This window comes from Podarcis tiliguerta (genome assembly GCF_965153285.1).
Source record: "Podarcis tiliguerta genome assembly, chromosome: 9".
In the NCBI taxonomy this organism is placed as follows: domain Eukaryota; kingdom Metazoa; phylum Chordata; class Lepidosauria; order Squamata; family Lacertidae; genus Podarcis; species Podarcis tiliguerta.
Genome location: NC_139542.1, coordinates 15,445,655 through 15,472,061, shown reverse-complemented (window position 1 = coordinate 15,472,061; position 26,407 = coordinate 15,445,655). Strand labels below are relative to the sequence as shown.

The window sequence follows — 26,407 nt, the reverse complement described above, 5'->3', positions numbered from 1 at the left end:
AGGGTCCATATCTCCTTGGTAGAGCATCTGCTTTTCATGCTGCAGAAAGTCCTAGGTCCAATCCCCATCATCTCTAGGTAGGGCTGGACCTGGGACAGACCCCATCTGAAATCCTGGAGATTCTCTGCCAGTCAGAATAGACAGCACTGAACTGCACTGACCAATGTTCCTATAGTGCAGGGTTTTTAAAAAATAAAGACATAGCATCAGTTTGGGTAGTGTGTGTAATGATTATTAGGCCTACAGGAGGTGAGAGGTTGAATTTAAACAATTCCTCCACTGCTGTAGCCCTGAAAAGCAATCTTCTGAAGTTGTCCCCTGAGCCACAGTCCCTTCTCATTTCCCCATCTGATGCAGGTGGAAAAATGATCAGAAGAACATCTGGGTTTATGCACTTTAATTTTTAACTCAGTGGCAGGGAGGGGGAAGTAAAGGAATCTTTAAAAAGCTCTCACATCTATATTAAGTCTCTCCCTCCCATGTATCTAAATATAGATACTGATTTGCCAAACTCGTTCCCCCGTCGGCTTAGCTCTCAGATGAGCTTAAGGAGTACAGATTGTACTTGCAAAATGGGCCAGGGAGCATTTTACCACAAAACTGACAAAGCAACACACACCATATATATAGAGATAGTCTAGTTGTGGATATTTTTGGATACAGTACTTTCGGTATGGATTGAAGAGAAAGCAGCAGAGAGGGCGTTTAAAGGCTGCTCCCCGCTTTACACGATTTCAAGCCCAGAACATAACCCCTGTGTAAGTGGGGAGTCAACAGCACAGAGTATCACTTTCAAGCCCATTGCTGGCTTTCCCCACTAGGTGGGGTTTGCTGCATTCCCAGGTTTGACATTAGTTCAATTAGCTGGAGTATTTGAGCAATTTTTGTTTTGTAATTTCATGGGCTACAGGGCTGGCACAAGGTTGCTGAATAGCAGAGGCATTTTGAGAGGGAGAAGGTGGATTTCATTTAGTTTGGTGGGTAACAACTGCTGTGGAGCTGCAATCAGTACCACATTGTTCCCTGTACAATAGCCGAAGGGGAATGGTGCTGTGCAAAGTGATTTTCCCCCATTACACGGGACACAAGGCTGGCTGACAATTGCACTGCTGCGCTCATTCCAAGCCACCTCAAGTCAGCTGTGTGAGAGAAGAGCTGTCCTGTCCTCTTAGGCTTGGATGTTGCTCCTGGATCTGCTCTGAGATCTATTCTGGAGGCGGGTGGAACGTTTCAAGTGGGGACCACTCTTTATTCGAAGAAGAAGAAGTTTGGATTTGATAACCCACTTTATCACTACCCGAAGGAGTCTCAAAGCGGTTAACATTCTCCTTTCCCTTCCTCCCCCACAACAAACACTTTCTGAGGTGAGTGGGGCTGAGAGACTTCAAAGAAGTGTGACTAGCCCAAGGTCACCCAGCAGCTGCATGTGGAGGAGTGGAGACGCGAACCCAGTTCACCAGATTACGAGTCCACCGCTCTTAACCACTACACCACACTGGCAAGACACTCAGAATGACCACTGACATTGGTGAGGAGTTGCTGCTCTTAACTTGGCTGTTAGAACTGTGACTTAAGAGGTTGCTTTGTCCTCCTCCCTCCCATTCCTTTTTCCTTGTGCCTTTTTAGAACGTAAGCCTGAGGGTCGTCTTAATACTGATCTTTGTAAGCTGCTCTGAAAGCCTTTTTTGGATAAAGGGTGGGGTATCGATGCAATGGTGATAATGGTTAAGTCCACACTCTCAAAAGTTAAAAGAATTCACCTTCCACTTGAAAGTTGGGAAAATTTCCCCTCTTTCGCAACTACATGAATGTCCCGGTGAAAGTATGTGTGTGAACTTCAGCCAAGCACTACTTTAAACCAATGATTTATCCGTAACAAATTTCCTCATACCCAAATGAGTTGGCCAACAGAGTTATAGAAGCTTCATGTGTTTATGTGCATTCTAGACTCCATGCTTAGTTTATATCAGAAGTATATAAATTAAATATGAACTATCCGAGCCAGGTTAGCCTTTTAGACCTTCGGTTTTTTTAGACTCTTGGTTTCCAAGCTCAGCTGAGAAGCTCACTTGGTGAGCTTAGGTCTGCCACTTACTCTTGTCTTCCTTACAGGGTTGTTGCTATGATGATGGCAGAATGGAAATCCATGCATGTATGCCCCCTTGGATGATTGACATAGCCAAAGTAAGGAAATAATGTTTGTTTGCCTGAAGCAATTATAGCAGAAATTAGTGTACTGAATGGTCTTTGAAGATTTAATTGTTGCTTTCAAAATGTGTTTTCTTCAAAATTAGACTATGGGTGGATCTACATTCATGGTTTATAACATTAAGGAAGGGTTAAAGAACGGTTATCACAACGGATTTGGACATACTATGTTTTGCCTGTAACATTAATAATACGTTATTAAAACGCCAGACGGAATTGCAGAGCAACCAGGGAAACTGCGTTGTTACGGAGGAAACAGGTAAGGAACGTTTTTGTTTTAACAGTATGCCCTGTGATGTTTAAGAAAGATATCTTTAATATCGTTCTAATAACGATAAAAAAGTCAGTGTAGATCCAGCTTCTGTTACAGTGTGGGATTGAAGATCCGTTACTGCTTTTTTCTTTAATTTATGCATTTGCCATGTTTCTATTTACACATCATACTTTCCCATCATACCTTGTTTTTGGACATACTTAATGTTGGCAGTACAGAAGAGTTCTGCAAGTAATTTTAAAAGATGGAACCAACACAGGAGGTCTGGTGAGAAGACCACACTGGTCTCTTAGCATATAGCTCAGCGACAGAGTATCTGCTTTGCTGGCAGAAGACCTCAGGTTCAATCCCTGGTATCTCTAGGTAGGGCTGGGAGAGACCTCAGTCTGATATCCGGAAAGCATCTACACTCAGTATACACAATACTGAGCTAGATGAACCAATGGTAGAAGGCAACTTCCTATACAGTCATATCTTGGAAGTCGAATGGAATCCGTTCCGGAAGTCCGTTCGACTTCCAAAACGTTTGGAAACCAAAGTGCTGCCAATCAGAAGCTGTGGAAGCCCCGTCGGACATTTGGCTTCCAAAAATAGTTCGCAAACCGGAATAGTCACTTCCAGGTTTGCGGCGTTCGGGAGCCAAAACGTTCGAGAACTAAGCTGTTCGAAAACCAGGTATTCCTATGATAAGAACGCATGCTGAGTCCTAGGCATATAAGGTTTTGTCTTTTTATTTAATTCACAATTGTCAACAAAATATACATTGCAACAGTAAATCCTTTGGTACTACAGTATCATGAGATGCAACATTCACTCTGATTGTAAAGCTAGATTTCTCTCTCTCTCTCTCTTTCTCTCTCTCTCCTCCATCACAACCCCCTATGAGACAGAGCAGGAAAAATATGCAGCAAGAAGGGCTTACAGTTCTATAATGGACAGGACAGCTAGTACATTTAAGGTTGACATCCTCAGCATGTTTACCTAGCAGTAAGCATGCACCAAAATCAGTGGGACTTACTTCCAAGTAAACATGTGTTGGATCAGGCTCTGCATTTGCCTGGTTAACACTGCTGCCGATAACTGCTATGATTGCTGAAATCAAACGTGTGATATGCATAGAATTGGGAGCAAACATTCAAGTAGAAATTGCATTGCCTTTCTCACACTTCTCTCCTTCACGCACTCAGCAAAACAAATTTAAAAAAAAATTCCCAGAAAAAGCCACCTGTTATGAATTTGGGCTCCAATCCTAGCTGCACCCACACATGCGAAAAATCTGGGGAGTGCTCTTAGATAGGTGTGGAGACAGGAGCCTGCCTGTTTATCCACTTAGAGGGTGACCTCATTGTCCTCAATGCTGTGGTGGTCCTCAGCGCTGTGGTGATGATCCTCAGTGCTGTGGTGGTGATCTTCAGTGCTGAGGTCGTGCTCTTCAGTGCTGTGGTGGTGATCCTCGGCGCTGTGGTGGTGGTCCTCAGCGCTGCGGTGATCCTCAGCACTGTGGTGATCCTCAGCGCTTTCGAAAGTTTGGTTGCTGACACTGTCAGCATCATGGCCGTGATGTACCTCTTGGAGTACCCCACTGAGGGCCTTCTTATACTCTCTGCTGTCATGGCTTTCCCTGGATACGTGGCTGTCATCGTGGTCACTGTCGTCATGGGGTTCCTCAGCGCTCTCAAGTTTCTGGCGGCTGTCATTCTCCGTGCTTTTATCGTGGACCTCTTGGCTGTCTCTCAGGTGACTTGCATCATCACTTTCAAGGCTTGTGTCGTGGCTTTCGAGAGAATGTGACTTGGCGGAATGGGATTCGCGGCTCTCCACGTCTGGGGTGCTGTCCACGTCATCCGAAACATCACGCGAATCAAACTGCAAGGCCCACAAATGGAAGACAATAAATGGCCACCCAGAAACAGGAGGGATAGCTACAGTGTTGACTAACAGAACAACTGTCCTCTCCAACTACGTTTTACTCATAGCAGACCCACTGAATGAACCCAAGTTAGCCATGTCTATTAATTTCAATGGGACAACTCTGAGTAGGACAAACATTGGCTACAATGCTTGGCAGTAAACCCCATGACATTCACAGGGACTTTACTCTCAGGTACGTGTGCAGCCTTAAACAGGTTTAGCAGTCATCCTCTTTCTTTAGGAAGCTGTAGGAATAGACAGAGCAGCCTAATTTCACCCTGTTTCTGGCTGCATACTCACCACGCCTTTAAAGCACCCCTCCACAAGGAATATTATCTATCTATCTATCTATCTATCTATCTATCTATCTATCTATCTATCCACAAATTTTATTACGGTCCCAGACAAGTTTTACATACCATACTAGACAAGCATAAAACACAATAGAATTAAATTTGGATTAACAATCAAATATAATAATAAACAATACGAATATGGCAGCCGTTGGAAAGGTGGTTTAGGTTGTAATCTCTAAAATATTATCTAGAGTTTGCATCTGAGGTCTTAGTCTTTGCAGTTGCATAGCTTGTTCCCTGGGTTTTACGGCAGCTACGCAAAATTTGGCCACCCTTAGTGTGAACTCTGAATCCTTGCCCTCTAACAGAAGACAATAAATCTCGATCACCTCCACGACTGAGTCGCAAAGAATATTGGTAGCTCTGTGAGGGATAAACTAAAGTTCCCATGATGCTTTGTGGAAGGGGCTGTATGCATTTGATGTATGATGTGTATACAGTTATCAGTGCCTCTGGTGCTCAGGCAAAGGTCTGTCCCTTTCAGTTCTCATTTTTTGAAAGAATGCATGAAAGGTCCACACATAAATTGTACATATTTTTGTATGTGCTTTTTATGTAACCCCCCTCCCCACACTTTTAAGAAGATAAAATATGTGCTTTTCAGTCCTCTCGTTTGAAATATATATGCATTTCTGTGTGCAGGTTTTAGGTTATAATACATATTGTATGCGCACATTTTGTGTGCCAAAACTGCACCAGAAAATCTGCTGTGAAAATAGAACAAATTGCTCCCCATCCCTAGGAGAACACACACCTAGGAATCTCTAGCAGAACATTCTTAGCAGTTCAGTTTGTTGCTTCTACCCCGGAGTACCCAGGGTGGCTTCCTAACAAAGGATAAACTACGTTATAAAATAAAATCAGTGTTTAAAAATAAATAAATAGACACAATCAACAATCCAAACTACCTTCACCAGACTACAACACCTAAATTTATTATGCCCAGATAGTTATAGTGGCAAAGAACAGGGCTGGGTAGGTCAGATAACTTTATAGCGACCTTACGTTTTATTGCTAATTGAACTCTGAATTGGGGAACCTGGCAAAATTTCTTTTCCTTCTGGAGCTTTCATGCTTCCAAACAAAAACAAACATGTCTTGGTTAACTAAATTTTAAGACTGGGAATCCCAGAGATTTTGCTTTTCTTTCCTGGGATTGCTAGGACTTTTGTGAAGTCTACCCACCAGATTTTTATTATTTTTATTTTGGCAGGGAGTTTCCTAAAAGAGGATTACTACTTTTCCTTCCAAGCCTTCTTTGCAACATCTTGCTTCCTGTTTCAACTGGCACCTTCACAGCGACCACAAGCGATGCTTTTCAAATATGCAATGTTTTGAATATCTCTGCCTCGCAGAAGCTTCTGTGAGGCAGATGGACTTTTAAAACAGAACATTTGCTTCCTCTTATGCGGTTAGGGAAGATGAATGGAAGGAGAATGAGTTGCTTAGGGTTCTAAAAAACCCACCCAGATGTACTATAGCATTGCTGCCCCAGGGGAATTAAACCATGATGGCCATAGAGTAAGAATTCCACTGGCAAAAATGTGTGAACCGTAATAACGGCAGGTGGATTATATATTTCTAAAGAGGTCAACTGCCTAGCTCTTTTTACTTACAGTACATCTGTAGCATTTACCTTTCCAGATCTTTTGTGTGCCTTTACGGAGTCCTCATAATGTACCAGGTCAACTTTTGCCTTGATTCCGTAAGGTACATCTCCTCTGCCAGTAAAGACCTCAGGAGTGACAGGCAAGGAAAAGGGAGCCTCGGTAGGGTAATCTGTGACGCCGTTTTCGTGTGACTCATCCGACTCATCCGAATCGTCATGGTCATCATCGTCCACATCACTGTGGTCGTCGTCATCTTCCTTGCTCTCGCTTTGAGGCACCAGAAGGGTCTGCAAGGAAAAAGAAGCAACTCAGTATTACAGGATGCAGATGTAACAGTCAAAACATGTTTATAGGCCTGGGTGCACCTGATGATTGCACAACACAAACACAAGCCTAGGGGGAGGGAAAGAGGTGAAAATATTGGGAGGTATGTAGTGATGTATGGAAGTGGGACCTGGACCATAAAGAAGGCTGATCGCTGAAGAATTGATGCTTTTGAATTATGGTGCTGGAGGAGACTCTTGAGAGTCCCATGGACTGCAAGAAGATCAAACGCATCCATTCTTAAGGAAATCAGCCCTGAGTGCTCACTGGAAGGACAGATCCTGAAGCTGAGCCTCCAATACTTAGGCCACCTCATGAGAAGAGAAGACTCCCTGGAAAAGACCCTGATGTTGGGAAAGATTGAGGGTAGAAGGAGAAGGGGATGACAGAGGACGAGATGGTTGGACAGGTTCTCGAAGCTACAAACATGAGTTTGACCAAACTGCGGGAGGCAGTAGAAGACAGGAGTGCCTGGCGTGCTCTGGTCCATGGGGTCACGAAGAGTCGGACATGACTAAACGACGAAACAACAACATGTGGTATGTGGAGGGGAGAATTAGTTAGGCACCCATGCTGTCTGCTGAGTGTCCTCTGCAGATGGTTTTTCCAGCCCTTGTCTAGCAACACTAATACAAACTCAATCTCTGTTTCCTAATATACAGGTTCCTGCCCCCTGCCCCAGGCCATGTAAACTCCCTCCTATGGTTCCTGCACTGGGGGAAACAGTGATCTGCGATGGATGGAAGTGAAAGGCACATGGATGAAACAATATTCTACGGCAGGGATGGGGAGCCTGCAGCCTTCCAAAATTTGGATGGACTGTGGCTCCCAATCAGCCCTGACAATTGGTCCTGCTGGCTGGGGCTTGATAGGGGTTGAAGTCCAACAATGCTGGGGAGAGCCATAGGCTCCCCACCCCTGTTGTACAATCCTAGTGGCAGCACTGACACAGGGGTTTCGTACCTAAGATGCACATGGTTGGAGGAAAATTTACCTGTTGCTCAGTGATCTCATCACTTTCTTCGGAAGACAGAGAGGCCTGGAAATGAAACAGTTATTTTGTGAAGGCTTGTTTTACACACACACACACACACACACACACACACACACACCATGATCCCACTGAATTAAAAAAAAGTCAAATGAGTAGTTTTAGGACAGACAAAACGTCTCTGCGCATTGCATGACTGACTAATGGGATTTGCTGCTACACAATGCAGTGATGACCAGTGGCTCAGACAGCTTTAGGAGAAGATTAGACAAATGCAAGAAGGGTAGGTCTATAAAGGACTCTTATCCTTGACAGCTAACTGGAACCTCTGGTTTTAGAGGCAGGGAAGCTCAGAATACCAGAGGACAAGCGCAGAGGGAGAGCTATTGCCTTTAAGCACTGCCTGGAGGCTTCCCAGAACTATCTGGTTGGCTTCTGTTGAGAAGAAGATGGAGGTGGCAGGAATTTCCTTATATCTCTTTCTGGTCAAGTGATGGATAGGTGTTTGGGTTTGGATTCAACTGGAAAGTTTAAAAAACTAGAAACACAAACCGAATAGAAAAGTGACCAAAAATTAAATCTAGGAACCAATACGGGGTCTGAGGCAAGCTAAAAGTTAGTCATGGCTCTCACCCAGTGGGATTTCCACTTTGATCCTATGCATCTTTGCTTGGAATAAAGTCCCACTGAGTTCAGTTGAACCTATTTCCAGGTAGGTATGCACAGAATTGCAGCTAGATTGGGATTTTATCCAACCAGGTCTGTGGAAAATTATCTCTGCTGAAATTTTCTTGGACCAAGAACAAGAGCAAATTATCTGAATGGTTGCCTACCTACATGGATAGAAGAGTACTGGTTCTAGATTCAATCCCACTGTCCCCTCTTGGCATTTTGGTACAGTATAAAGGTAAAGGTACCCCTGACCATTAGGTCCAGTTGCGGACGACTCTGGGGTGGCGCGCTCATCTCGCTCTATAGGCTGAGGGAGCTGCCTTTTGTCCGCAGACAACTTTGGGGTCATGTGGCCAGCATGACTAAGCCACTTCTGGAGAACCACAGCAGCACATGGAAATGCCGTTTACCTTCCCGCCCGAGTGGTACCTATTTATCTACTTGCACTTGACGTGCTTTTGACCTGCTAGGTGGGCAGGAGCTGGGACCGAACAACAGGAGCAGGGATTCAAACCACTGACCTTCTGATCGGCAAGCCCTAGGCTCTGTGGTTTAGACCACAGCGCCACCCGCATCCCGCTCGGTACAGTATGGGTTATATCAAATGTTGGTCGTACTCAGAATGGACCCATTGAAATTAATGGGAGGGGCCAAATTTTGGTCCATTGATTTCAATGTGAGTGGAACTTAGCTGGGTACAACCACATCTTGATTCTTTAGAGATAGCTTTAACTTGATGGAGAAGAAAGGCTTCGTACCGGCTGGGAGGACTCCTGATGCTCTTGAGACTCGTGGCTGTTCACATGCTCCTGGCTGTGCTCCTGGCTATGCGAGTCATGGTGGTGGTGATGGCCATGAGCATGGTGTTTATGATGATGCTTGGCAACCTTTAACAATACAAAAAACAACAATGTTGGCATTCAACGTGCAACATCGCTAGAGCTTGGCTAACGCAGAAGGGGAACCAGGGCCTGGTCAATAGATACCCACCCCAGAACTGCGAGAACAAAGTGGAATAGTTAGCAGAATTCAGATCCTACTGCAGAGGTATTAGGGGTGATTGAAAATAATTCAGCTAGTGCCATCTTGAAATCAGTATTGGCCATATCAGGGCTGTGCGCAGTTCTGATTACCTCAACTTGTATACACCATACATTGAAAGCACTTCCTCTCCCCGAACTGTGGTTTCCCCTCACAAAGGCACAATGCTCAGCATCCTTAACAAACTACACTTCCCAGGATCCTTTGGGGGGTGCTTTAAATACAGTGGTATCTCAGGTTAAGTACTTAATTCATTCCGGAGGTCTGTTCTTAACCTGAAACTGTTCTTAACCTGAAGCACCACTTTAGCTAATGGGGCCCTTGCTGCCGCTGCGCAGCAGGAGCACAATTTCTGTTCTCATCCTGAGGTAAAGTTCTTAACCCGAGGTACTATTTCTGGGTTAGCGGAGTCTGTAACCTGAAGCGTATGTAACCTGAAGCGTATGTAACCCGAGGTACCACTGTATATGGTATGAAGGCAGCCTAAGGCTCTGAGGAAGGTGCAGGAAAGTCAACAAAAGTGACTAACTGTCCAATCTTCTGCATCTTTACTCAGAACAGAAGTAATTCTTGCTGTGTTCAGTGGGGCTCACTCCCCTGGAAGAGAGGGTAGGACAGCAGCTGAGGGGATGGAAGATGCTCCACTTGGAAGCAGGTCATTGTTTTCGCTTGTCTTCTCAAAGGGGGCACATGACTTCATGAAAAAGAGACTCAGCCTTATGTAATAGGTGTGTGGATCTCAGAATCGTGGAATTAATCCCGAGCTGTGATATAATAAATCCAACAGTAAAATGAATGGACTGCTAAAAGGATGGGGGGAAAGAACTTACATGATAATCTTCAGAACTCTTTGAATCATCATGGTGTTTGCCCACCTTTGAAAAGAAATGCGGGGGAATAGAGAGTCAGTATCGATTCACTTATTCTGCATTACGGAAATACGTGCTTCTCATGGCTTATTTGTTGTACTTGTATTGTACTTACTGGAGCTGCCAAGGCGATGGCGAAGAGACACATGCACAGCACAGCAATCTTCATCATGATGGATTTGCAGTTGACTGTTCAAAAACAAAACAATCACTTCACTCTTAGGACCAGTCCAAATGCACAGAAATAGTACACAGTATAAGTCTTTTTGGATAGTACCGGATAGTACCACCTCAGACTTCAAGAGGGAGATAGAATGTTTGCCTAACATACAATTCTGCCCAATATACTCATTTTTACAAAACACATTTCCCCGTTATCTATATTTTCGCTCATGTATTTGTATATTATTTTAATATGCATCTTTAAAAAAAAATATTACAAACTTTATTGAAAGCATATGCATTTTGTTTTCTTTGCACACATTACTTGGCTAGAGAATTGCACTGCAAAATCTGGAGAATTTCCAAGGATTTCCGTGTTTCACTTTGCATATTGTTTTGGAAAGTGGGAATCAAGTAGATTCACCTTTAAATGTGGACTGAATTAAATTTCTCCCCCATCTGTAAGTTTGCATGTGTGACTCAGCTTTTTCACATTTCCCTTTCTCAGGAAAGAATACATTCATATATATATATATACATATACACACACACACACACACACACACACACACACATTTCTATCTATCATCTATCTATCTATCTATCTATCTATCTATCTATCTATCTATCTATCTATCATCTATCTATCTATCTATCTATCATCTATCTATCATCTATCTATCTATCTAATCTCACCACAGAAAGCTATATAGAGGCTAACATTCTGCCTGTAGAACTTTCTTCTAGGTTTTGCACCCCGATATAATATTTCCCCTCCAAATATTATTCCAGGAAAATACCGTATCAAATCAGAATCAGTTCCCATTGGTTTTCCTGTATTTATGCTATCATTTGACAAAGCTAATCCGAGCAACAGAAGAGAACTTCTGCTGCCCAACATCAGACAAAAGGGAATTAGATTGACTTCTCCATTCAGCACTTTGTTTGGGCTGAGAGATGAAAGAACTGAACGTAAGACCTCTGCAGATAAGATGCTCTTGATATGGTCTGATCCCAGGCCATGACTGCAGTGGGGAAAATCTCTATCTACTGTATATGTGGTGCTGCAAACATGGGCGTGGGCAAGGCCCGCCCCCTAGATCAAGTAAAACAATAGAAATACTTAACTAACGGACTAATCATGTTGGTTCTGCGCCCCAAGGAAAAGTCCTGCCCCCCCCAACAAAAATCCTGGCTACGCCCATTGCTGCGAGTCAACATTGGGAGTTGTAATGATTGGGCATCTGCTGAGGCCCATATCCCAGCAGAGGTCCCTCCAGCAACCCCTAGCGCAGCCTTCCTTAGCCAGAGGCCCTCCAGAACTTTTGGACTACACTTTCCATCAACCCCTGCCAGCATGTCCAATGGCCTGGGATGATGGGATTTGTAGTCCAAAACATCCGGAGGGCACCAGGTTGCGGAAGAGTGCCATAGAACCTCCTGACCCTACTTCTTCTTGCTGTTGCTGCCAGTTTACTTGTACTGTCTATAAGCGAGGGCCATGAGATGAGAGCAAAGTCAAGGAGCATCCTTCCTCTGTCCCTCTGGGCAGTGATGTAGAATGGGTCCAAAGGGGCAGGACTAAACAAATGGGCAGGAGCAACAGTGATGCAGAGGAGAGGGACTACTTAAGAAGGGCGTCTTTGCCAAGCCTTCCCTGCAAACCAAAAACCAAACATCCCTGGAGACTGCAAAACTTACTTCCTAGATGCTGCTGGAATGTTTCTTGGAGTCAATTGTTAGAGAAAAGGGAACAAACCCCCACTTTCTGGTTCTGAGATCTAGCAAATTTGCCTGACAAAGGGTAATTTTTTGAGATTCTACCAAGGAGCTGACAAATAATAGAATAACCAACAGGGCGATCCTATATTCATATACTCAGAACTCAAATTCAATGGAATTTACTCCCTAGTATCTGTGCTTAGTATTGCAGTCGATGAATGAAATAAACACCAAGAGCAAGCACAATATTGACAAAGTTTTGTATTGTTACTACATCTTCTGCTACCCTGTCTTTTACATGTGGCTTGACTCATTTGCCCGAGGCATCAAGAGCTGTTTTGGAAGAACCTTTCAATACTGTTTGCAACTGTGGAACACTGCAGTTTGGATTGCATATAGCTATTGAATAGTGTCAGATGTGGGATTAAATCTGTAGGCTCTTGGTAACTTCCACTTCTATGGATCTACCATCCTCAGCATAGCTCAGTCAGTAGAGTATGAGACTCTTAATCTCAGAGTTGTGGGTTCAAGCCCCATGTTGGGCAAAGTATTCCCAGATTGTAGGGGGTTGGACTAGATGATCCTTGTGGTCCCTTCCAACTCTACAATTCTGTGAGTCTATGATTCTAATTCTCAGTTAACTTATTCCAGAGTAGCCCACAAGGCACTCTGTGAGATTTAAAGCTTACAGACTGCAAAAGGACATACACTATTTTATTTTAAAAACCTCTGTCTTGCTCGAGAATAGAATTTACTGATTTTCGCTCCAAGCAGATTAATGCACCAGTTCTATAAATTTCCACAGATATCAGAGTGCCATAGTATTGTTGGAGGATAAAAATGTAAGAGGAAAACACTGCCTCGTAGCCAAAGGGAAAATTCTAGAAGAGAGAATTTCCATGGGGGGTCCCAACTCACCAGCCAACAGATTTTCTCTCTTTCTCTGACCTTGCTGCACATTAATATGAATAGGAACCTGAAGCAGAATTTTAATTATAAGTTGGTTTTGTAATTGATCCTTCCTTCAAAGGCGTTTGGAAAGAACAAGCTGAAATTTCCAAATCAGGAAGGATCGCATTGCTCAGCGTGGCACTGCAGGGGGAAAAACTGATGAATCAGGGCTCAGGGGACATCAGAAATTGATGAATCACGACGGAAGGCTAGGTATTAGCATCCAGGCTGATGGGAAAGCTGGCACACTTCACTATGCATTGCCCTTCCTCTCACAAGGTTAATGAGCACTTGTGCTAAGAGAGAAGATCGATGGGAGAACATTGCACCAAACTGTATTTCAGCAAAACCCTTGCAGAGCAAAGCAGGAGTGCTTTTTCAGAGATTAAATGCAAGAGTAATATGATGGCTTTTAGCTAGGTGCACTGTGATAATTAACTGGAAATTGCATGTGAGTTGATGGTACAAGAAGTTGAAGAACCTCCTTGGGCAGAGTTAAAGTCAAGCCCAGACCCTCCAGGCCTCTGATCCCAATACATATGAAATAATAACTGAGCATATACAGAGTGATTTTCCCCATTACCAAGTAATCACATCCTGCACTTGCATATATGGGACTAAGGAAACAGATTGTTAGTTATGGTTGCCAACTGTTTTTCCTTGACAGGGCTCTTCTGTCATTTAACAGCTGCATGGTAGGCTGAATATTCAGCTCCTAGTTCTGTGCATTAGGTGGCTGTTAAAAGGCATAGGACCACCCCGCCCCCCCCAACATAAAGCAGCTGGCTGGCAGCCCTAGTTTCCAAAGCACAGAACCTGAATTTCTGGCAAGCTTATCTGTTATATTTTCACCCTCCTCTTCCCCCATGTTATTCTCGCAACAACCCTGTGAGGTAGGTTAGGCTAACAAACAGTGACTGGTCCTAAGTCACCCGTTGAACTTCATGGTCGAGTGAGGATTCGAATCCTGCACACTCCTAGTCCAGCACTCTAACCTTTGACTCACACTGGCTATCTGCGTGTAAACCCCTAGACTTCAAATATTATAAATTTAGCATCAGGGATGCTGGAATGAAAACTACATCTTGTGCCAAAAGCGTGTGGCATTGGGAGTTGGCAAGGGTACAACTCACAAATCTGTGTTTTTAAGTGGCAGGTTCTGTTCAGCAATACTCTCTCTCTCATAAACCGCTTCCTCCCCGAATCCCTAAACATTCTCCCTAGTGCAGGCAAAAGAGGCGTTGTAAATTATTTTTAAAGCTGTGCACTAAAAGTCTTTCTTTTTCTGCCCCTGAAGCTGGAGGTGTTTAAAGCCTCCATCAAGTACTGCTGCACTGCTTTCAGCTTTCTGGAAATATAAGAAGACTGAATAAAATAGGTAAAGCAAAAGGAAAAGGCTCAGGTACCTTGAGTTGTCTGGGTCCGAAGTGTAGTCTGAGGCAGAGGTCTGCTGGTTTGTATGGAGAAGCTCAAGGCAATCCTTGGATCATTCACTCAGATGGTGCGTGATCGCTCTCCTCCTGTTCTGTTGCTTTTCTGCCTGCAGACCTCTGGAATTTAAACTCTTCTTCCAGACACGAGCCGACCAATCCCCACGAGGCGGAAAGGATGAGGTCATGAGGTTTCTTGTCACTGTCCTCCCACCGTTCTCCTACATTTCCTTCTGGGGTTTGTGGCTTTCAAAGCAAACAAGAAACTACTCTATGGTTAAAGCATTACTTATGTACAATCCCATTAACAGGCATTTCAGATCAACGCCCAGCATTCAGTCCTGAGCCAGAGGGCTTTAGGGTCAAAGAACTTTTCATGGCATTTGTCGGAAGGAGAAATAAAATTGGGAGGTAGGTTTTTTTTTCATGGGACGTCTTCATCTCAAAACAAATCATTAGAAGCTGAGGGTGGGGGGAATATGCGCTGCGCACAAACCACAGGGAACAGTGGGGTGCAAATAGCATCTCTGAAACATAAATGTCAAGGCAGCTCAGAATTAATCTGTATGGAAACAAATTCTTACAGATTTTATATTTAGGGAGCTTGGAAAGGGGAAGAAAGAAAACGAAACGCCAGCTTTTGCAATATTTGCCCCCTGTCCTACAATGTGGTTGACCTCTATCACTAGTACAGGCTTATAAGGGAGCAGAAACAAATTCTTGATCCTTCTTTCCTCATCTGCCAGAATGCTCATATACATTCAACTGGTCCTCATTATTCCTGTTCTTCCTTTGGGATCCATAGCTTTATGTAACTACTAGTGATCCATCACTTGGAAAAGGCAGGATAGACGGGCAGCTTTGTGGGAGGGCTTCCCTAGTAAACCAGCCTATCACAGGCCAGATTGTCTTCCTGCTGCCAAATGGGCCAATGGCGACAGTACTTAGGGGGCATTCCACTGGGCGCAGGACCAATTGCGGCCCTTGGCATCACGTCCAGGAAAAGTTTAAATGCCTGGCCTGTGGGGTCTTTCTGTTTCGCTTTGCTGGTTCTCCCTCCCTCTCTCCCTCAGATTAGGGTTTTTCATGGATGGTACAATCTTGCTATGAACAATGTCATTAGCCTAATTTTCAGGGGAAGTGCAGGAATTTTCCCCACTTGGCTAACTGGCACCACCATTTGGGTTTTCGCCTACCTCATAGCACTTGTCACAACTTTGTAAGGCGGATAGGCATTGGGTAAGTCTTGGTTGGAGGAGAGGTTGTAGCCTACACCTCCATGGAAGAAGAAGAAGAGGAGTTTGGAATTGATATCCCACTTTATCACTACCCGAAGGAGTCTCAAAGCAGCTAACATTCTCCTTTCCCTTCCTCCCCCACAACAAACACTCTGTGAGGTGAGTGAGGCTGAGAGACTTCAGAGAAGTGTGACTAGCCCAAGGTCACCCAGCAGCTGCATGTGGAGGAGCGGAGACGCGAACCTGGTTCACCAGATTACGAGTCCACCACTCTTAACCACTACACCACACTGGCTCTCACTGGGTAAGGGTATCCTCTTAAAGGCTCTGGGAGGAATGGTTCCTGTCCAATGGCCAGGCGAGGGCTAGGGCCATGCCACTCCTCAAACGCGGACCACTTTGGGGATGTCCCAATTTGACGTAGGTCATAGTGTGCTCCCCTCCCCTGCTGTCTTCGCCCTTAGAAACATTCCCAGTGGATGGGCAGGAGTGACAGGAGCTGTTGCTTACCACAATGCCTATGGGCAAACTCCACATCTGTAACCAATAATATTGTGGGCTTATTTGATCCCGAAAACCAATATGCTGTGTGTCGTCTAGTTATTCGCACCTTAGGGAACAGGGTGGTCACAGGGCCTTGATGCGCAAATCTTTCTGTTTATCAAGCAATATATAAACTTTACTAAACTAATAAACTAATAGGAAGGCTGCTGCTGCTGCTTGAAGAGGTGGCAAAGTTTATATACCACCTCATATATATCATGGTAATCCCCACTCCCAAATATATAAAAAATTCTCCTAAGTATCTTTAGGGGTCCTTTTCACGCAACACACATGAAATGTGAAGAAGAAGAAGAAGAAGAAGAAGAAGAAGAAGAAGAAGGCGAATGTATTGAATTTTACAAATTTTTGTATGTAGCTTCTGCAATAAACACATTTATTTTGCAAAGCAAAATATCTGAATGTCATGCTTTTTCTCTTTTGCATCAGTGCATTCTTATATACAATTTACTCCAGTTATATTGCATTTCTGTACCCGTTATTCAGCTGGAGAGTTGCATTGCAAAATTCAGAGATGTGTGAATTTCAGACTGTAGCTGCATTTTGTTTTGTGTTTTGTTTTCGAAAGTGCGAATTTGGTGGGTTCCTCCTTAAATGTGCATTTAATTGAATTTGTCCACCCTCCTCTAGTGAAGAGTGAGAAAAAAGAAATGGCATAAGGCACAATGGTGGCAAACTGCTGCAGTGCATCAGTGCCATTTGCAATGCAACAGACAGACTTTAGGTTAAGGCGTCATGCAGTCCGAAGATTCTTCATGACCTCTTGACATTTATTTCACTGGTACCTTATTTTGAAGCTGCAGAGTGACTAGCTAGCCACCAGAGGGCTCTTATTGACAGCCCTGCTTTTGCAACAGTTCCCCCACCCTCTTATTGAGGTTACCTTGTTTAGGCAGACATAAACAAGATAAAATAAGGGGGGGGGGGTTGGGAACATGTGTTTGGGTAGAAGAACCAGTTTCTTCAAAATCAGGGTTGGGAAGACATTGGTGGATTTGAAAGACACGTGGTCACTGGGTTTCTAGGAAAGCAACGAAAACAAAGTCCAGTTTGAAACGAAAATTAAAATTTGGGTTTCAAATGCAACTTGGCAGCCAGCGTATAAATAAGGTCTCTGTGGTCACAGCTTTCCAAAGCAAAGCAGCCTGTGTGGAGTAAATATAAGTTTACGTGAAAAGCAAACAAAGAACCCAAATGTATCTTCACTATTGCTGGCAATGTATCTTGCTGGGAGGTGATGGAGATTTTTTGGGTGTGTGTGTGTGTGTGGATAGATAAGAGAAGCAGCCTTTAAAATCCTCTCACCCAAATGGCCCATCTACTACTAATAATAATAATGAAAGCCTGGAATAAGAAACATGTTTATCAATTGAATTACATGTTCTCACTTTTACTTTAAGGAGGACAGACGAAAACAGACTGTTCTCAGGTAGGAAGGGACTGTTCTCTGGTCTCCTGTAGCTGCACATAGAACAGGACAGAGAGAACGTGGGCTGCAAGGCATGCTGGGAAAGAAGCAGAGCCAAGGATCCCTGTTACAGAAACAAGTCTCAGTCCATCAAATTGCTGAGTCAGGATTGTCAGCTATGGCATTGGGTTTTGACTACCTTCTTGAGATGGGGTGTAAAATTTCTTTACCGACCAGCAAATGTTAAAGATGAAGTTCTTAAGGGGCATATAATCCAGACCACCGTGGACAAGGGTGGGGAACCTCAGGCCTGGGGGCCAAAATGTGGCCCTCCAAGCCTCTCTCCCTGGCCCTCAGGTCTCTTCCCAAGCCACTCCCTAAGCCTGTTAAGCAGAACGGATCTAATTCACATAGAAATGAAAAACGTATGTGTATTAATGAAGGTTTGAAATGGAAAAGGGCTCAATATGCATTGCTAACATCTGAATGAGAAGTGGCTTTACTTGCATTTGTTCAACTTTTGATTAGATAGCTCATTTTTTAATTGCTTTCGTACTATGCAGCCTACTTGATAATGCTCAATTTACAAATGCATGATTCATCCCTGCCGTATGAAATATTGTAAAAGTTCCTGCAAATAACAACAACCAACAAAATGCTGGCCAGGGAGGCTTATGCTGCCAGCTTTTCAAGTGAAGAAGAAGTGTATGAACTCTACTGGATGGATAACTGAGAAGGTACTAAACATAACCCTCCCAAACCTGGTTCCTCAGCTGGTCACCTACATAATTGGTCCTGGCAGCATTGGGAGGTAATTAATATATTTCTTGGATGCCGAATCTGCTGCCCCCTGTGGATCCCGCCACCTGAGGTGACTGACTCACCTTGCCTCATGGGTGTGCCAGCCCTGGTCATGCTACAAGTGTGACAAAGAAACAAAACACAGGAAATAGCTTTAAACATTTATGGTATACTAGCGCAGAAAACACACACACACCATTTTACAAAAATGGATTAACAAAACCATGGGTTTAATCATGACTAAATCTGGCTCCAGCCCATAAAATTTTGTATGGAAATTCTAATTCACCCCCAAACACCCCTCATTGAAATTGTAATATGTTGCCACAATCATTTATTTATTTATTTATACATACCCCACCCATCTGGCTGAGTTTCCCCAGCAACTCTGGGTGGCTCCCAACAGAATATTATTATTATTCATAATAAAGCAATAAAATATCAGTCATTAAAAACTTCCCTAAACAGGGCTGCCTTCGGATGTCTTCTAAAAGTCAGATAGTTGTTTATTTCCTTGACATCTGATGGGAGCGTGTTCCACAGGTTGAGCACCACTACCGAGAAGGCCCTCTGCCTGGTTCTCTGTAACCTCACTTCTCACAGTGAGGGAACCGCCAGAAGGCCCTCGGCGCTGGACCTCAGTGTCCAGGCTGAACAATGGGGGTGGAGATGCTCCTTCGGGTATACTAGACCGAGGCCAGCTTCTACATTCTGGATTAGTTGTAGTTCCTGGGTCACCTTGAAAGGCAGCCCCATGTAGATCACATTGCAGTAGTCCAAGCGGGAGATACCTAGAGCATGCACCACAATGGCTATGCTATACCTCCATGGTAGGTGAGGCGGTAATGCTTCTGGATATCAATTTGTCAGGAACGAGCCAGCTCCTAGTGGAACTTTGCAGCCTGCGGCATGTCAGAGACTTAGATCTGACACAGGCTGAGCAAAGAATACAGCAGTCAATGGTGACTCTTCCAGAGATTGGAATGCCGGTTGCCAAGGGAACAACTGAGAGTGTGCTGGAACACAGCCAAAGCTCTCAGGAAGCTCAAACAGGCATGAACAGACACTGAGACTGTCAGAGCAGGTAGAGGCTGGAGCTAATCCAATAAGTCGGAGGTTGGTGAATGGGAGGGCTGCTAGATAGGAAGCAAAACAAGAGACCCAAGGGGAGACAGTTCAATTCTGTAGTATCCGGAAGAAATCTTCAGAAGAGTCATCTTGAGTGATAATGTCGGCAGCTGCGGCATGCTGTTTATTTTTGCAATAAATCCTCCTTTTTAATTACCTACACATACTGTGTTATCAAGCTGGGAATATGGACTCCTGTCGCAGTTGCTGGAAGCCACAGGAGCGGAGAGTGCTGTTGTGCTCAGGTTTTGCCAAAGGGTTTCTTACTACCATCTGATTGGCCACTGTGAGAACTGGATGCTGGACTAGGTGGGACACTGCCCTGATTCAGCAGCCTCCTCTTATGTTGTTTTCCAGGAAGAGAACATGTGCATTGACAAAGGGGGGAATTTGGGAGGTGCACAATGCTGTTGCGGGTGCCTTTCCTTCTCCCCAAGTGAACACCCCACTCCAAGTGGGAGAAAACCAGAGCATGCACCACTCTGGTGAGACAGTGCGCAGGCTGGTAGGGTCTCAGCCTGCGTACCAGATGGAGCTGGTAGACAGCTGCCCTGGACACAGAATTGACCTGCGCCTCCATGGACAGCTGTGAGTCCAAAATGACTCCCAGGCTGCGCACCTGGTCCTTCAGGGGCACAGTTACCCCATTCAGGACCAGGGAGTCATCCACACCCGCAGCTGCCCTCTGTCCTCCCAAAACAGAACAGGCACTGCGTAGATAGTAAGAATGTTGCCAGAAAGGAACGTTTCTGGACTCCTGAACTTCAAAATACCAGCGCACAAGTTGTTTACAAGATGTTAACTATGACGATAATGGGCAACAGATGGAGAAAGAACATCCTGCATATAATTTGATGTTAGACATATAGGAAGATTATTGGTTGAACACGTGGCAGAAAGTTTGGCAGGAGTAATGGCAAATTGTGGCTGGCCCCACATGTGCAGAAGGAAATTAAGCTTTAAGGTACACATTACAGAGAGGAAAGGGAAGCTTTGGATTTCTAAAACCAAGAGACGTGGAGAGGTCTGGGGCGCCATTTAGGGAGGGTAACAGGGGCTGCTCTCTCCTGCATGTGATTATTCCTCTACAGCACCTATTATCTCAGTCCATTTTGAATTATGGTGCTGGAGGAGACTCTTGAGAGTCCCATGGACTGCAAGAAGATCAAACCTATCCATTCTGAAGGAAATCAGCCCTGAGTGCTCACTGGAAGGACAGATCCTGAAGCTGAGGCTGCAGTACTGTGGCCACCTCATGAGAAGAGAAGACTCCCTGGAAAAGACCCTGATGTTGGGAAAGATGGAGGGCACAAGGAGAAGGGGACGACAGAGGATGAGATGGTTGGACAGTGTTCTCAAAGCTATGAACATGAGTTTGACCAAACTGCAGGAGGCAGTGGAAGACAGGAGTGCCTGGCGTGCTCTGGGCCATGGAGTCATGAAGAGTCGGACACGACTAAACGACTAAACAACAACAACATCTCAGTCCAACTCTCGAGAGGAATAGCTGCACTTGGAATAGTGATTCCTGAAGTCTAAACAAAACTGCAAAATTCTATGAATGCATGGTATGCAACCTACTTGGCGTCTGCAGTATGTTGATGCATGGGCAACAATAGGTTATCTGTCGTGTTAGGTTCTGATGCTCTCTGCAATTCCCTTGTTTTCATTTTGCAGTCAGATGAAACTCCCTAATATAGGTTTGGATATGCCCCTTCCCACCTGTGTGCTGAGGGAGATCACTCAACATCATTTTTTTTAAAAAAAGAGAAAAACAGATGCACCCAGATTGAACCAGGGCCATCATGGTATTGGGAGAAGGAAACTTTTGGCTTTCCACTTGTGCCCCTGCCTCCCTCTACTAGCGAAATAACATGGAGAAAGGGTTAACTCCCTCCTCCATCAGTGCCCCTCTGGTGTAGCAGCTTTTGAGTCTGAAAAAATACTTTGCAAGTTCAGTGTTGCTTACATTGACTAGCTGGTTTTTACACGGGGGGACAATCCTGGTTCTACCTGTAGATGCTGGGGATTGAACCTGACACTTTCTGCATGCAAAGCAGGTATCAGGACAGGAGTAGGCAGGAAAGATGACAACAATCATGAATCTACCAAAATAGATAGATACTGGCTTGACCCAAGTTGATATTGTTGTGAGGTATCTGAAAAAACATCACAACCTGTTCTTAAAAAACAAATTACTTTTTAAAAGCAATTTACCGTATTTTTTGCTCTATAAGACTCACTTTTTCCCTCCTAAAAAGTAAGGGGAAATGTGTGTGCGTCTTATGGAGCAAATAAAGGCTGCGCAGTTATCCCAGAAGCCAGAACAACAAGAGGAATTGCTGCTTTCACTGCGCAGTGATCCCTCTTGCTGTTCTGGCTTCTGAGATTCAGATTTATTTATTTATTTGTTTTCCTCTTCGAAAAACTAGGTGCGTCTTGTGGTCTGGTGCGTCTTATAGAGCGAAAAATACCTGGATACTGTATATCCAGTGGATGGGCCTGTGAATCTGCCCCCTGCACAGGAAATACCTTTGCTGTCTCCTCCGCCCACCAACCAAACCCTGGTAGTTGGTGGACAGTATTTTGAGAAGCAATAGAGATAGATAGGCCCATCCCTGAAGTGTTCAGGTTCTAAGTACACTGGAAAGCATAATACATAATTGCACACACAAGTCTGTGAATTACGAAAGTTCCTCGTATGGCCCGATGACTGAGTGCCGTTTAGCCCATTTTAGTCAAGTGACTTTTATTTCTCTGTGGAAAATGCAACAACAGCAATACTCAATGGAAACAGCTATTGTGGAAAGTGGTTTTAAATGGCCTTCAGGTGGACATCTTATGACGTGTTGTGCAATCTCGAAAGATGAAGACTGTGTTCTCAAACTGGGATGGGGGCATATGGCAGCTATAGGAATTTGTGAGAATTACATTCTAGAGAAAGAAAGTGTTCTGTGGCAGGCAGTGCTTTCGTTCTACTGAGAAACTGCTTGGTTCTTAAAGCCAGGGCCGGCCCTCAGGCAAGACAAGGTGAGGCGGCTGCCTCAGGCATCAGGTCCACAGGGGCAGCAGATACAGATGCAGCTATTTACTCCCCGCTTGTTCCTGATGTAGGTCTTCACTGACTCCTTCTACCCTGGCAGGGAGGCGGGTGCCATTTTGCAGTTTGCCTCAGGTGTCGAAATGTCTTAGGCCAGCTCCGCTTAAAACTATATTGACAAATAGTTCATGACATGTTAAACTCCTTCTGTTTATTAAGACTTCAAGTGGGAGGCTGCAGAACTGAATGCTCTCCTATATGTATATATACATACATGAATGTGTGTGTGTGAGTGTGTGTGTATGAGTGTGCATATATGTATAATAAAAACAGCACCTTTCTGTGCATAGAAAACTAGATGCTTGTCACATAGTTTGGTGTTGCATATAGGGAAAAATGAATTTGCCAGTTTAGTCTCTCTCAGAAAAAGTACAAATGGGGGCCTCCGTAAAGTAGGACATGTGGATCTTGGTCCATTTAACGTTGGCTCCCAAAGTCAGAATTTTTTTTCCACTTGTGCAAATATTTCTGAGCTATGGGGCTCATGCGAATTTCAGGCTTCTTGTCCTGCCCAACTGTTTTTCATGTTTTCATCTACTCATTATAACCACAGCAAGAGGAGGAAGACACAGAACATTCCTGATGTCTTTCCAGCAGTCTAGTGGAAAGACGTTCCTGGGTGTCTTCTTGGAATTTATCTGTGAGTGGAAACATCATCAGTGGCATCTCACCACAATACAAAGGAAGTCTGAACACCTCCCAGAAATAAACCTATGATTTCATTGGGACAGCCTTACTGACCCATGTCCACAAGGTAAACATTGCGTCTAAAACACTCACCGGAACTTATGGTTACAGGGCATTGAAAACATTTTTTTCAGTAGATTTCACAATAATAATATAAAAGGGCATCCTTATTTATTTTACATAGCTGGAATTCTTATTGTCCAAGCATATAAGAGACTGCTTTCATACTGCATTTATCCAATTCATTGGACATGACCCAGCTAACTTTTGGGGGACTTTCAATGCAATCCTATAAATCAAGCCTGACCGAGTTCAATGGCGCTTACTCCTTGGAAAGCAAGCCTAGGATTGCAGTCTGAAAAACATGCTTACATATCTCTCAATAAACCATAATGAAGGAAACCTTCTACCGGATAGCTGAGTTGGTCTGCTGCAACAAAAATAGCACCCTAAAGCATGTGGAAGATTTCAGGCCTGGAGACAGAATGTAGCTCTCCTGGGAATGAGTTCTAGTTCATTAAAGCTGTGTTGAAGTAAAGCAACATTTTTTTTCTATTAGTCTCTAAAATGCCACATGACTTCTTGTTGCCGCTGTTAACCACTCATGAATCACCAACCAAAAATGGCTCTTTCATTTGCCTGTTTGTATATAGGAACCTGCTTTTACACCACGGCAGACTGTTTTGGCCACCCAGCTGGGATGTATTAAAATGTTGGTGGTTTATAAATATTTTTTAAAATAACAATAGAACAAAATGAAAGACTAGTATTCGTGATATTTTGGATATTGATGCAGGCTGGAACTAGATGTAAAGTAATGCCATCGTGTTCTGCATTTCTCTGCCACACTGTTGGTTGCTGTTGGAGAGGAGCGTCTGGCACCATATCATGTGTTTCCTTACGTGCGCATTCAGGAAGAGCAGAGTGTAAATACAGGGCTGCCATTTTGGTTGCCAGTCCTGTGAGCAGTGTCAGCGCCCAGTTCTAGCTATAGCTGCGGGTTCCTTTCTATGGGATAAGCTGTAGGTATTTTTTACGGACATCCTTGTCATTTTGTGCCTCAGGGTTCGCCCATCGCTCGGTTACTTTCACAAACTTTTAAAAAGAATCTTCTGTCACCCTTCAAAAAGTAAAGTGAAAATAAAACCCCAACAACACGTCATGGTGTGTCTATGCTTTCCAACCCTGAGGTGAGCCTTGCTTGTTGTCTTTTCCTAGGCTGAGGCTGGGCTACACTGGAACATTTGGATAAATGCCTCCCAGCTATGTCTGGAAAGTGCCCTTCGCATGCTCGTTCTGTATCACTTTACGCCGCATTGTGTGGCAGTCATTTCTCCAAGCAATGCTTGTGCTGTGAGGTCATTCATAATTATTAATCAATATTTGAAGGAGGTGATTTTCTTGTCTCTAGCAACCTCAGAATGTACCTTTCACCACACCAGTACAGTGGTACCTCAGGTTACATATGCTTCAGGTTACATACGCTTCAGGTTACAGACTCTGCTAACCCCGAAACAGTACCTCAGGTTAAGAACTTTGCTTCAGGATGAGAACAGAAATCGTGCTCTGGCGACATGACGGCAACAGGAGGCCCCATTAGCTAAATTGGTGCTTCAGGTTAAGAACAGTTTCAGGTTAAGAACGGACCTCCGGGACGAATTAAGTACTTAACCTGAGGTACCACTGTATTTCCTTGCTCTGCCAGAGTTGCTAATATGTCTCTGCTGTGATTTTATTTTTATTCTTTTTTGTAACACATTTTCGTGAGGAGGAAGGAGCTGTGATGCCTCACTTTGCACCATGCCAGCTGACGGTACCTCTGGCACAGATCTCTACATGAGTTGACCTGCACAACGAAGACTCCAGCTCAAGTAAAAGCCTACACAGTGTGCATAGACAAGTGTGCTCATAGGCTGTCTCAGTTAAGATACCTGTGCACAACAACATAGAACAACAATAATAACAATATAGAATAATAATATAGAAATGGATGCATTCCTCCAGAACACACTCTGCTTTTGAAATCTGCAGCCTTTTAAACCAGATACAGTTTCAAAAGAACTTAATTCGTTCTGGAGGTACGTTCTTAACCTGAAACTGTTCTTAACCTGAGGTACCACTTTAGCTAATGGGGCCTCCTGTTGCTGCCACGCCGCTGCCATGGAATTTCTGTTCTCATCCTGAAGCAAAGTTCTTAACCTGAAGTACTATTTCTGGGTTAACGGAGTCTGTGACCTGAAGCATCTGTAACCTGAAGCGTCTGTAACCCGAGGTACCACTGTAATTCAGAGTCAAGCATGCAGTCTCTTCCTGATGCTAATTGTGGTTAAGTGATTTCTACCTGTGCCAAGCCAAGATGCCCACAAACTGAGCAGACAAGCGAAACCACCAGTGGGTGAGGCACTGATTAGGAGCCACATGACAATGGCTTGCCTCGGTTTCTGTTTGCAGCGTCTGCTTCCTAGCCCCCATGATAAGAAAGTGCATGGAACCGCTTCCCAGATGCAAGCTGTGGTTCCTGTGTGTATGTCTGCGTGCAGGCCCTTGTAAACATACCCTAATCTTGCCTGCCCACTCCTGCCTCAAAGGCAGGACTTTCGGTAAGGGCAATAGCAATTAAAAAACCCTACATGTCTCGAATACAATTACACGGTTAGCTTCTTTTTATTTATTCGATGTGTCTGTGTTGGCTTCTTGCTCTGGGGAGAGGAGGCGGGGTGCTCATTGTGACAGTAAATTGTTGCAATAAAAACAAGGAAAATGAAGCCCCAGACCTAAATATGATGTAACACAAGACTTCATTGTTCTTGGACTTTGTTTTCCCACATGTGCACATTTATGAAGGTCGTGCCCTCTGCTATCATCCCCGGCAGAAGTCAAAACACTTGGCTTTCTAAGTTGTAAAACTTGAGGGTTGGCTCAAGACATTGAGCCATTTGAAGCAGTTGCAGCCTCACACAATT

At 44.2% G+C, this 26,407-nt stretch overlaps 1 protein-coding gene across 1 annotated transcript; it reads right to left on the bottom strand.

Annotated features, from left to right (window-relative positions):
* Nucleotides 1-3,197: 3,197 nt before the first annotated feature.
* On the bottom strand, nt 3,198-19,450 carry LOC310657638 (uncharacterized protein). The gene is made up of 9 exons (XM_083398599.1): nt 19,353-19,450; nt 18,613-18,644; nt 14,498-14,767; nt 10,372-10,445; nt 10,218-10,262; nt 9,105-9,233; nt 7,678-7,722; nt 6,386-6,646; nt 3,198-4,348 (listed from the first exon to the last, which is right to left on the bottom strand). The coding sequence occupies exons 4-9, from the start codon at nt 10,426-10,428 to the stop codon at nt 3,812-3,814; spliced, it is 1,074 nt and encodes a 357-aa protein (XP_083254725.1). The 5' UTR covers nt 10,429-10,445; nt 14,498-14,767; nt 18,613-18,644; nt 19,353-19,450; the 3' UTR covers nt 3,198-3,811.
* Between the last annotated feature and the right edge of the window lie 6,957 nt (nt 19,451-26,407).